The sequence below is a fragment of the Geotrypetes seraphini genome, chromosome 2 (genome assembly GCF_902459505.1).
Source record: "Geotrypetes seraphini chromosome 2, aGeoSer1.1, whole genome shotgun sequence".
NCBI classification, from domain to species: domain Eukaryota; kingdom Metazoa; phylum Chordata; class Amphibia; order Gymnophiona; family Dermophiidae; genus Geotrypetes; species Geotrypetes seraphini.
The window spans coordinates 311,669,054-311,681,860 of record NC_047085.1 but is presented as its reverse complement, the minus strand read 5'-3'; the positions used below and the strand labels follow the sequence as shown (position 1 = coordinate 311,681,860).

Here is a 12,807-nt window from a genome sequence, read left to right as displayed (position 1 = left end):
AGGAAAAATAGCTTTTTGTTTCAGTTTTAGCCTTACTGTTTTTAGTTTTAATTTTCTCTGCCAATGGATTAATACATGTTTGAATTTAGATTTATTGTAGGTTATTAGTGTCGTGTTCACAGCTTTTGTACTCTTGCACAGCACCCACTCCTCCGCCCAATTGAGCCTCTTCTATCTAGATAGTGACTGGGGTAAGTAGAATGGGTATCCTTTTTTGATGGATGGAAGAAAAGTTGTTCTCCAAAGACAAGCAGGACAATTGATTCTCTAGTGAAGTTGCTGGAGCCCTGGCATGGATGTTGCCTAGTGATTAGAAGATCCATTAATTTTTTGTCGGGCCCAACTACTCATGCATGTGCATATATGCCTTCCTGCCTGCTCGACTTATACAGGACCTGCAGTTTTCTCTCATCTGCAGGTAAGATGTTTTGTCACTGTTTTTCAAATTTGTCTGGTAAAATTTTTTTGCTTAGCTTTCCTGTGTAGAAGATTTTTCTGTTTTCTTCTTGTTACCCTTTTTTGGGTAGTCGTTTTTGGTATACTTTATTGATTTGAACGGTTTGATTTCCTTTGGCTATTTTTCCCCAATTTGTCTTAGTAACCTTCCAGTAGGTTTAAGAAACACTTGAGGCCCAAATGGTGCCTCTTGTGTTTTAGACCTGATCATAAGTAAGCTCTATTCTCAAATGCAGAAAAGAACACATAGTAGAGAGGCATTGTGCAAGAATCTTCTTGGCGTACCAAAGTACAGTCCATCAACATTGGAGTCATCGGTCCCAGTGGCATCTGGAGCTGCACTAGGAACACATAGGCATAGAGGCAGTCTTCCCTGCCTCGATGTTGGGTTTTGGTAGCACCTGCTTGAAATGAATATCATTGGACTTGACATTGAGAATTCCACATTGTCCTCACTGGCACTGGATCCCAATGTCATGCATCAAGCAGAGATGAAAACCCACCAACAAAGGACCTCCTCAAAGCATGGTTCCAGAAGCTCCAGGACACTGGCCTCCCTGTTACCTGAGAAGCATCAACGCTGAGAGGGCTGCTCCCCCTGTGTGGAAGCAGTGCCAATATGAGTGTCCCCTCAAAGCTGGCATTCCATCTCTGACTCTGCTCTATCATCTTTTCAGGTTGTTTCTGTCTGTGCTGGTACTGCCTGTGCCTGTACCAATACCTGGTCATGTTACAAAAGGAGCTGGAACATATCCTGGCTCAACATCCTCTGGCAATGAATTCCAGAGCTTAATGATTCTTTGAGTGAAAAAAATATTTCCTCCCATGTAACTTGAGTGCCCCCTGTTTTTTGTACTTTTTGAAAGGGTAAAAAATCAATTCACTATTTCTGTGCTACACCACACAGGATTTTGTAGACCTCAATCATATCCCCCCTCTTCCATCTCTTTTCCAAGTAGAAAGTTGGCGGGGATGGAGGAATCCCCTCCATCCCCGCCCGTCCCTATAAACTTCAGAAATAGTTATTTTATTTAATTATGCTACTGAATTAAAGGCTCTGGTAGAGACCCATTTACAAATAAGCAAAGAGACTTTATTAATTTGGAAATATTAATTGGGAAGAATACATACTTTGTAAACGGGTTTCTACCAGAGCCTCTAATGTAAATATAAATACTCAGCTGATGAGAACCCCCAAACTGTCAGCTGAGGACTTCCTTTGCAGTTGGCTGGGGGTCCCTTTTGCCAAGCTTGACAGGCAGCAGTAGCGTCCCTGAGTCACAGATGCTGGCACCTCAGTGGCTCATGGATGCTGCCAGTGACTGCTGTGCTTGGTGGAGGGGAGTTCTGGCCGTCTCTAGAGAAGGTCCTCTGCTGGCGGTGCTTGGGGATCCCCACCAGTCACAGCAAGGGTCAGCAAGTACTTCAACACTGTAGAAATAAAACCAGAAATGCATTTCCTTTTCTTTTGAACACAATACAAAGACATCTGCTATATACATTTCCCAAAGCTAACATTTTAGTCAATAAATTCCGTTTTTTACCTTTGTTGTCTGGAGACTTATTTTTCCATAAAGTTGGTCCCAGTTTCTTTTTTCCGCTTTCCCATCTTCTGTAAATTCTTCTATTGCTGTCCATTGGTTCCTCCTACCATGGTCCTGCATTTATCCCTTTCTCATCTTTCGTGCCTGGCCACCAGCCCCATGCCCAACATTTCTCCTTCTATCACTCCTCTCCAGCACCATGCCACATCTCTCCCTTCATTCCCTTCACCACTATATCCAACATTCCTCCCTCTTGCATCCATTTCAATCTGTCCCACTGTTCCTTTCCATCACAATATTTCTCCCTCTCATCTGTACCTCACTCTCTCCCTATGACCAAAAATTCTCCTTTCTTTCATTCCCGTGTACACAACCATCTCTTTCCCTCCTTTCCTCCATCCTCTTTCCCAAGTTCATGCCTTGTGTCCAAAAACGTACTCCCTCCCCCACCTCAGCATCTCTTTCCCTCCCTTCCTCCATCCTCTTTCCCAAGTTCATGCCTTAGATATGTGACTACTTGTGCCTCATCTTGGGTGATCTATGTCATCGTCTGTCCATGCCACAAGATATACGTGGGCCGTACTAGCAGACAGCTTAAGATCCGCCTTGCTAAGCACAAAAGCAGGATTAATACTTATGCCTTGACATCCTCAATGATGAGTCACTGTACTGAATACCAACATGGATTCGCTGACCTTAGATGGTTGGTGATCGAACAGATCCCCAGTAACTTCCAAGGAGATAAAATGGCTCGCATACAATTGCGTGAGCAGTTTTGGATCTTCGAACTGCAGGCAGTTAAACCATTGGGGTTGAGTGACATGATCAAGAGGAACTCTCTTATCTGAGCTTTTCTTACCTTTTATCTGCTTTCGGGTGAACTTTGTAACCGCTGCTTTTTATGGTCCTTTTCATCCGCTGTTTTTGTTTTGCTTAAATCGGTGTATCAGCTGTTTCCTGTCTTCTGGCATCATGGTTGGCGTGAGAATGAAAGAAAGGCTTGGTGTTACTCTGGCTCCTCCCCCTTTTTGCTTAAGCCCTCCCTCCGACGTCAGCGCTGACATTGGGGAAGACTTCCAGTCGGCTGTGTGCTGCGGCAGAGCAGGTAAGAGAAAGAAGACGAGCCTCGCGGCTTGAGCTGCTTCGAACCCCGCAGGATCCCCGTGACCCTAGGGGGATGGAATCTCCACGGGATTCCCGTCGTCCCCGTTCCCGTGCAGCTCTCTATTTCCAAGCTGAAGAGCCCTAATCTCATTAGTCTTTTCTCATACAAGAGGAGTTTCATCTCCTTTATCATTTTGGTTCCTCTTCTTTTGAGACTTTTCTAATTCTGCTATATCTTTTTTTTTGAGATATGGCAACCAGAACTGTGTGTAATACAGAAAGCTGAAGTAGCAACATGAAGCAACACAGAGGCATTATAATATTTTCTGTCTTATTTACCATCCTTTTCCTAATAATTCTTTGCATCCTATTTCCATTTTTTTTTTTTTTTTTTGCTGAAGCCACATACTGTGCAGAATATTTTAGTGTAGTGTCTAAATTGACACCCAAATATTTTTCTTGGGTGCTGACTCCTAAGGTGGACTCTAGCATCAGATAACTATGATTTGGATTATTCTTCCTGATGTGCATCATTTTTGCTTTTGTCCACATTAAATTTCATCTGCCATTTAGATGTCCAGTCTTCCAATTTCCTAAGGTCTTCCTGCAATTTTTCACAGTCCTCGTATGTTTTGACAACTTAGAGTAGTTTTGTGTCATCTGCAAATTTAATTACCTCACTTGTTCCAATTTACAGCTCATCTCTTGACTGTAAACCACCTAGAAGTCACAAGATTGTGGTGGTATAGAAGAATAAAGTTATTATTATTATTTATAACTACAGTGGAACCTTGGTTTACGAGCATAATTCGTTCCAGAAGCATGCTCGTAAACCGAGTTACTCGTATATTAAAGCGAGTTTCCCCATAGGAATGAATGGAAACTCGCTTTGATTTGTTCTACCTCTTCCTCCCCCCCCACCCGAGGCTACCGGTGCTGCTCCATCACCCCCTGCCCCCGCTCTAACCGGCATCGCACCCCCCTCCCCCCGCGAGAACCGCATAGCACCCCCGTGCTGGAAGCGGCATCTGCCCGCCCTCCCTCCCAAACATGCTCCTTACCCCATCTGCTGCTTGTGTGAGTGAAAGAAAGCTCCCGCCTCTTGCCTGGGCTGGGCCTTGAGCATCTGCGCATGCTCAAGACCTTCTGGCTTTCGTTCTCTCGGAGAGAACGAGAGCCAGAAGGCCATATGTGGAGACTGGCTCTGACTTTTCCTCTCCTGAGTTTTGGGTTTCATTTAAGCTCTGGTGATAACCCCACGTCACTCTAAACTTCCTCACCCAACTACTGCAAGCCAGCTCTCCATTATTGGAGATATGATTACTTATCTGGTTTTCTTGACATTTCAGTGTGTCTTAATGCCTTTCGTGTTCCAATGTTTGTGACTCTTCCATCTTTTTTCTGGATATTCTGCCACTGCCAGATTGCTCCAAGGAACTTTTCTTACCTCATATCTGGCATGTAGTTATCAAGACAGGGGGTATATGTAGATCTTCTGTGATGCAGTTATGTTACTTCACCAGGGAGTCTGTTGAGAAATTTGTAAAGTAGAAGATATATATAAGTATTTATCTTGGAAACCTCAAGCTTCAGTAATCAAAATACTTGGTCTCTGGAATGGAAGACACTTGTCTATACATTTCAAGCTAGAAGCTATGCAAAATCAAATGAGATCAAGAATTTGAGGCTTTTAAACTCTCTTCAGATCCATTTAGCTGAAATTTTATTGGGTCAACACTTAAGATTTTGGGAATTTCTAATGCTCTTTTACCTTTATTAAATTTGTTATCTCTCTGGGGAAAAGATTCAGATTTAGTGGGCAGAAGGTTGGCTTGATCAATTAATTTCTTCAAATTTTATCCTCGCTGGGTTCTTGGAAAATATGCAGGATACAGTTACTAATTGAATTATCCATTTTGTTGTCTTTGTGGCACAACAAGGTAAATTACAGGTATTGAAGTCTGACAGAAAATAAAGCATCTTTATTCTTGAAATAAAAGTCCAGCTTTTTCTTGTGCTACATAATATCAAAGAAGGGCCTTCTGCTGTCAAAACCTCATGTGCGGTTTGCAGAAATCTTTTAAAGTTTCCTTGTATTTTTTTTTATTTTTATATATATATATATCTTTATTTATGCAACAAAACAGACATCTCCAAATACCTACATGTCATAAATGCGCATGAGGTGAGTCTCTTTAATTTGAAAGGAAGCTCTGGAATGAGAGGGCATAGGATGAAGTTAAGAGGTGATAGACTCGGGAGTAATCTAAGGAAATACTTTTTTACAGAAAGGGTGATAGATGCATGGAACAGTCTTTCGGAAGAGGTGATAGACAGACTGTGTTTGAATTCAGGAAAGCATGGATTGGGCACTTGGGATCTCTTGGAGAGAGGATGGTTGCTGCGGATGGGCAGACTGGGTGGGCCATTGGGCCTTCAGCTGCTGTCATATTCTGTGTTAAGACTTTCCAGAGGAAGAGCTATGTCTTTGACCCTAGCAATTAGAAATATTTCTGTTTGAGTATGTTACATAATGTTCAGTAATGTTAGGATTTGGTCATAAGAAAGGATTGTGGGAATTGTAGATTATTTATATAGGGTACCTTAAGAAGTAGGATTTAGCTCAGTTTCTGTGTGTTTTTCTTAATGTTACTTCTCCATTAATGTGGGCTAAATAACCTATTTAGATATTAATTTCCTTTTTACTTAATGCTTCCAGATGTATGGTACTTCATAGGTTCTGTTTTCTTGTTCTTAAGTGTGCATTGTAATGAATTCAAAAGTAGTAATAGTAATAATAAAATAAATACAAACCAGTTGGAACCTGAATCATTTGGTGTTTAATCAATGGCTTTCAAAAGTGCAGCACTTTACGTATCTTTTTCCTTGCATTCTTCTGAAAATTTAGTTCTAAATAAATATCTAGATTGGTCAATAGATTTTATGAACAGGTATCATGTTAAAACTTCTAATGAGAGTGAATGCTAATTCTATTTTATGTTAACAGGTCTCTGCACAAAATGAATGTAATTAGGGAAAATAAAGACCTTGCCTGTTTCTATACAACAAAGCATTCATGGAGAGGAAGGTAAGTTGCTCTCTCTTTTTTGTTCACACTGAAGGCTAAAATTAAAGCGTAACTTATTTCAAATATTAAAATCTGTTTTTATCTTTTTACCTGTTTTACATGTTCCCTCTCATAAGATAAACATCTTTGTATAGTTTAGGAATCCCAGTTTGAGTATTTTTCAGTGCTTTAACACATCCTGGTTAACGTGTAACAGTGTTTTTTAAATACTTGTACAGTTAAGGATAGATTCAAGAAAGTGTGTTGAAAAGCATGGGCATTGAGTCCCAGAGCCTATCTTGGCAATTGCGTGGCCCCTTCGTAGTTGCATGCTATAGCATCTAGGCGCTAAGTTTATAGAAATATGCCTAAGTACGTAGCTAAAAATTAGTGCCAATTAAAGCCACTTAATACCAGTTGGTGCCTAATTTAACAGTGAAGTTAGGCATGCAGCTGGTACTGTTCTATAACTTGCGTGCCCAAATCTGCATGCTAGTCGGAGATTTGGGTACACAACTTTTATAGAATCTGGTTTCAAATGAAAACTGTGCTATGATTCACTGCCATGTACTCAATTGACCATATTTGTCACCACAATCACATTATCTTCTTGTTTGTTCCCATTTCACAAACTTTATAAAAGCCATTTTGAGGGCTCTGAAGAGTCCCCTGGTTGTCCTGTATATTAGATTCTAAACAGTTTGCTTAGCATTGTGTCTCAAACTTTTTTTTTTAGCTCCGGCACACAAAATGGAGCTAATGTTTTTCACAGCACATTATAATTTAAATTGTAAAATTGCAAAACCAACAAAAAATAACATTTTATTTAAAGCTCTTTAAGCTATGTATGTAACAACGATGAAACTAAAGTAGATAGAATAGAATGGCTGATCCATGCGATGGATGTGCTTGTTTTTCTGTGCAAATTAACTCAAAACACAGCTTGATGGTCAACAAGCAAACATGCAATTTATCATCCACCATCTGCAGTCGTTCTCGTTCTATCATGACCTCTGGAAGATGAGCACAGGGCTTTTACTCATTCAACCACAGCTGCTTCCTTTCAGTAGGAGGTTCCTACTATGAGAGCTTAGTGATCCTAGCCATGTGAAGGTGAAAATACCTGAGAAGATCATAGCTTAGCAGATCCCTAAGCTATCATATCAGATATGAGGAAGAAAGATATTAGTGGAAACTGCTGTGGCTCAAAGGGTAAAAGCCCTGTTCCCATCTTCCAGAGGTCATAGGTTCAAATCCCAGCACATATTTTAATTGTGGCATTTTACCTTGCAGGTGCACCTTGATGATCTCACAACGAGGTCATCATTGTGCAGCTGCACACCTCCTTTTGCAATGAAGTAAGAGCCATGCTAAGATCTGTATCTGGTTTTTCTCTTTTTAAGCTTTTACAAATGAAGTTATGTATGCAAACTATATATTTTTTCATGTGCTTTCAGTAGTTAGCTGATTGGAGCACTGTTTAGTCAGAATAAAAGGGTAGCTTTTTAGCAAGAAACCTAAAGCTGTGTTTTTTTTCATCTGCTCTGCTTCAGTTAATAGATATTTTCCTCTAATTAGCAAATAACATTGCTGTTTGTCCACAGAAATAGAAGGTTTTGCATGCAATATATCTATTTAGATGTGCCCTGTTTACATGGTGTCTTATTAAATGTATTTTGAGTATAATAAAGCAAAAATAAAATCCCAGAAAGCTATTTAGCAGATCGCATTAAGGATATCCAAACTGTGCTTAAGTTCCGTCCATAGAACTCACGTCTATCTGAAGACCAAACTACGCTCAAAAGTAGACCTCCTTTACAATGCCTAAAGGACCTAGTTTTACAATTGCTATGCATCTTGCTAGTTCATTATGTAGTACACTGGTTAAACCTACAATCTTCTACCCTAATGTTGCTGGTTCGAATCCCAGTCACTCTATCTGATGGAAGAGAAATAAATTAAAGCATTAAACAGATCCAACTCCCAGTATCACAATTATAATGAAAAACACCATAAAATTGCCATTCTAATAATGTCATAATAATAAAATATTAAAACATTAAAAACACATTGTTTGGACATCCAACTCTTGCCTAAAATCCAATTCTCTAAAGGAAGTCTCAAAATTTGGATGTCTAAACAGTGCTGAGCGTGATTCTTTACAAAGGACGCTAGTATTAGACACGCTTTGCAGAATCAAGGCCTGTGTGTATGCACACAAAAATAAAGTATTAAAAAATAACCTGTTTTCATTGTTATCACCACTTTCTTGTGCTGGGAACTGCTGAGTTGTTATCCTGTTACCTGTCTGGAACCAGCAGCTCTTCTGAAGAACCCTATGTTTGCTACTATCATATCTGTAAACAAATGAAAGGAAGCAAACCCTAACCTCCCTGGATGAATGCAGGGTAAAAGTCAGTCTTCTTGGGCTAAGGTCATGTATTTCTAACTACATGTGCAAAAGAATAGATAATTCTTTTGTCCCTAAGCTGACCCTCCCAGGAAAATCCATAAAAATGCTTCTAATATCAAATCAGCTCACCAAGTTTCAACACACACATTCACACAATGTCTGAGCAACCTCGGCTTTATCTGCATATCTAAGTATTTTTGATTCAGAAATAATGAAACTCCTCAGTAATTATCTCACAGTCCCAAAGAGCCTACCAGGAATACTAATTGAAAACAGCTCTACATCACAGAACCTCTCAGGATTCCAAGACGAGACCACTCTTAAAATTTTAGACCTTGAGTTCTCAGAAGAACATTTAGCTTTCAAAAAAGTTTCAGATTCTCCAAACTTCACACAATGTATACTGGTTAAGGGCTCAGCAGACCAGCAATCGGAAAAGACTGCAGGGATGCACTCCAGCAGAAAAACAGCTGAACAATAAACTAAATACAAAACATTTGCCTTAAATATTAGGCAATTTGTGTTGAATTGGTGGTCAACCAACAGACACAAGAGAAGTTCACATTCCAACTTCGTTTCCCCCCCAGTGAGAGGTTGCAAACTGAAAAAACACCATGAATTCCTTCTCTCACACCAAGCAGCATCATGGGGTAAAGACCTAGAACAATTACTTTCGCCCTCTACTTATGAGGAATTTAGGAAACGTCTAAAAACACACCTGTTCCTAAAACATCTTGACAACTGATCCACTTATCTCTTTCCTCTCAATAGCGACCTACTGTCCTTTTGATCACTTTTCTCCTCAACAATGAATTTCCTGTCTAATTACTTCTCTTTCTTCTTCCCCTCTTGAAGTCAGTCAATTTGTACCTTTGCTTAATCTTTTGTAAACCGCATAGAACTTCACGGTATTGCGGTATATAAGCTGCTATTATTATTATTATTATTACACAGTGAAGGGATTAAAACTCTATTTTCCAGTGCTTAATACTACTTTTTAGCAACAAGAGTCACAAAAATCCAGCTTAAATTCTGAAACACACTTTAAAAGTTCTTATTCTTAACAATTTTCCTCTGAAATATAACTACAAACTTAATTTGGAAATCTCCTTCACAGCCTTCTTATTACACACCTCAGCTCAACAGTCCTTAAGCAAGTTTAATTTCACTGCACAACAATTTTTTGGTTAAGTCTTGATTCCTGAAAAGTTTTTGGTGATTATGACAGGTACCAACTTGGTATGCTCAAATATGGTTTTGGTTTTACTGCATCACGTAAGAACTATGAGAAATAGACATTTTTATGTTTACTGACAATAAAATATATAGTCAAGTTTACGTTTCGCACAAGCGACTAAATGAAACAGAATTAAAAGTGTTTTGCTCCCGAGTTTCTTTTATATTCAGTGTCTGGTGCATCACGTTGTAGCATCCAACAATAGTCGGCAAGCATTGACGGATTCCAATTGCCCTGGTATCGTTTCTCCATCGTAGCTATGTCTTGATGAAACCTTTCACCGTGCTCGTCACTCACAGCACCGAGATTTGCGGGGAAGAAGTCCAAGTGTGAATGGAGGAAATGAATCTTGAGTGACATATTGCACTTCTTTCTCTTGTATGCTTTGAGAAGTTTGTCTACCAGCTGAATGTAGTTTGGGGCTCTGTAATTGCCCAGAAAATTGTCAACAACGTCTTTCAAGGCTTTCCAGCCAATTTTTTCCGGCCCAACTAACAGATCTTCAAATCGCTTGTCACTCATAACATGTCTGATCTGGGGGCCAACAAAAATACCCTCTTTGATCTTGGCATCAGTTATTCTTGGGAACATCTGTCTTAAATAACGAAAACCTTCCCCTTCCTTGTTCATTGCTTTCACAAAATTCTTCATGAGTCCCAGTTTAATGTGAAGAGGAGGCAAAAATATCTTTGTCGGGTCAACAAGCGATTCATGTGCTACATTTTTCTGTCCTGGAACTAACTTTTTACGGAGTGGACAGTTCTTTCTAGAATAGTGCGACTCTCTGTCTCGGCTGTCCCATTCGCAGATGAAACAGCAGTACTTTGTATAGCCAAGCTGCAGTCCTAGTAACAGAGCAACGACTTTGAGGTCTCCACAGATATTCCAGTTATACCTGGTATACTGGACATACTTTAGTAACATTTCCATATTCTCATATGTTTCTTTCATATGTGCTGCATAGCCAACAGGTACTGAAGGATAAACGTTGCCATTGTGCAACAGAACAGCTTTCAGGCTTAACATTGACGAATCAATGAAAAGACGCCACTCTTCCGGGTTGTGATCACAACCAAAGACCGAGAACAATCCTTCAATGTCACAACAGAAACAGAGACTGTCGACTTGTGCAAAAAATTTGGTTATATCATGATGCCGGTCTCGAAACACAGAAATTTTCGTACCTGGTGATAGCAAACACCATTCCTGCAGTCTCGAACCTAGCAGCTCAGCTTTTGCTTTTGACAGACCCAAATCTCTGACCAAATCGTTCAATTCGGACTGTGTTATCAGATGTGGATCGCCTGATGAGGATGGTTCAAAATCCGGGTCAATGTCACTGTTAGAACCCTGCACTGCAGTTTCTTCATCTGGTTCGTCTAAGGTCCAATCCTCTGGTGGTTTCGGAACTGGAAGACTGTCATCATGTGGCATGGGTCTCATTGCTGAAGGCAGATTAGGATATTCAATTGACTTCTTGTTTTTGGCAGAGAAACCAGACACATTAGTCAAACAGAAATAACAGTCCGTCACATGGTCTTTCTGTTCTCGCCATATCATCGGAACAGCAAATGGCATCGTCTTTCGAGTACCTCTGAGCCAGGCTCTCAGACTAACAGCACATGTCGCACAGCAAATGTGAGGCGCCCATTGCTTGTCTTGATCACCTATTTTGCAGCCAAAATACAGATGATAGGCTTTCTTTACAAGGGCAGTCATCGAACGTCTCTGAGGCGTAAGTGTATATTCCCCACAGATATAGCAGAATGTGTCGCGGCGGTTACGACACCGACGAGACATATTGCCCGACACCAAAACGTCTATAGCATCAAGCTTACTTACTGTTATATTGCTACAGCTACTATACTACTATACTTTACTATACTGATACTATATACACACACGGACTATCTATATTAACCAAATGAGCAGGATCGGTGTATGGAAGCCACCATTATAGCATGGTGAGACAGCGCAAGCTCGTTCAGACCTGCCCAGACATGCCCAGGATGTCATCTTCCATAAAACAGCTTCCAACCTGGCTAGATTTTATGCATGGACATACCCAGGCGGCACAAACCGTTGTTGATAAGACACTTATGGGAGAAAAAATTGTTTGCATCCAAATTTAAGAAAAAATCACGACAAAATTGAAGATTTCTCTGAAATGGTACGTGATGGGTAATTTTTGATGTAATATTCATGATCAGCACCCAAAATTCTATAAGAAACACCCAGCAGTGTTCAGGAAGCAAAAACTTTGTTGTGCAGTGTTTTTAGCATTTTTCATGAAATCAAACATTTACAGAAAATATTTCAAAAATATCCACTCCTTCCACACACTAACTCCAGAGCCGACATAGAAACTTTCGCTCAGCAGCCTTAAACTCTTTCCTGTAGTTCATAGTAATGGTCCTCGGGCTCTTAATAAGAGAGCTACTATTATGTGTAGCTTTTCCTAAGCTTCCTACTGCAGACTCTCCATTTTTCATCTTCCCTGCAGCTCACAAGCTCTGTGCATGGTCCCAACCCCTGAGCAGCTCCTAGCATTTCCCTCCTGCTTCTGGTCCTAAAATGCCATGTTTGAGAATTTTAGAAGTTTTATGGGGGTTTTATTGGTTTGATTCATACAAGTTCCAAAGGGGGTGGGGTGGTGGGAGTGCTGTTGAAGTTTCAGTTCATAGTCTCTTTTAGTACTGCACAAACTTTATATAGATTTTGAGTGTTAGAAACAAGCAGTAGTAAGTAGTTGAATCAGCTATTTTAAAAAATGGAAGTAGTATGGAGAACTGTCCATCCTAGTGTCATTGGTTGTCTTGTACTTGTGTGTCTTAATAATCCTGATGTTTATGGAGAACACATGCTACAGATATAATTAATACTGTGTTTCCTCCAAAATAAGACCTACCTCGAAAATAAGCCCTAGCATGATTTTTGGGGTAGGTCTTAATATAAGCCCTACCCCAAAAATAAGCCTTAGTAGTAT

The 12,807-nt window shown here is 40.1% G+C and overlaps 1 protein-coding gene across 1 annotated transcript in view; it reads left to right on the top strand.

Moving 5' to 3' along the window:
• Window positions 1-399: 399 nt before the first annotated feature.
• DNAJC13 (DnaJ heat shock protein family (Hsp40) member C13) overlaps window positions 400-12,807 on the top strand; it is a 495,155-nt gene continuing 482,747 nt past the window's right edge. The window contains 2 exon segments of the mRNA XM_033929988.1: window positions 400-418; window positions 6,112-6,192. Of these exon segments, the coding sequence (XP_033785879.1) occupies window positions 6,125-6,192 (68 nt within the window). The 5' untranslated portion in view covers window positions 400-418; window positions 6,112-6,124.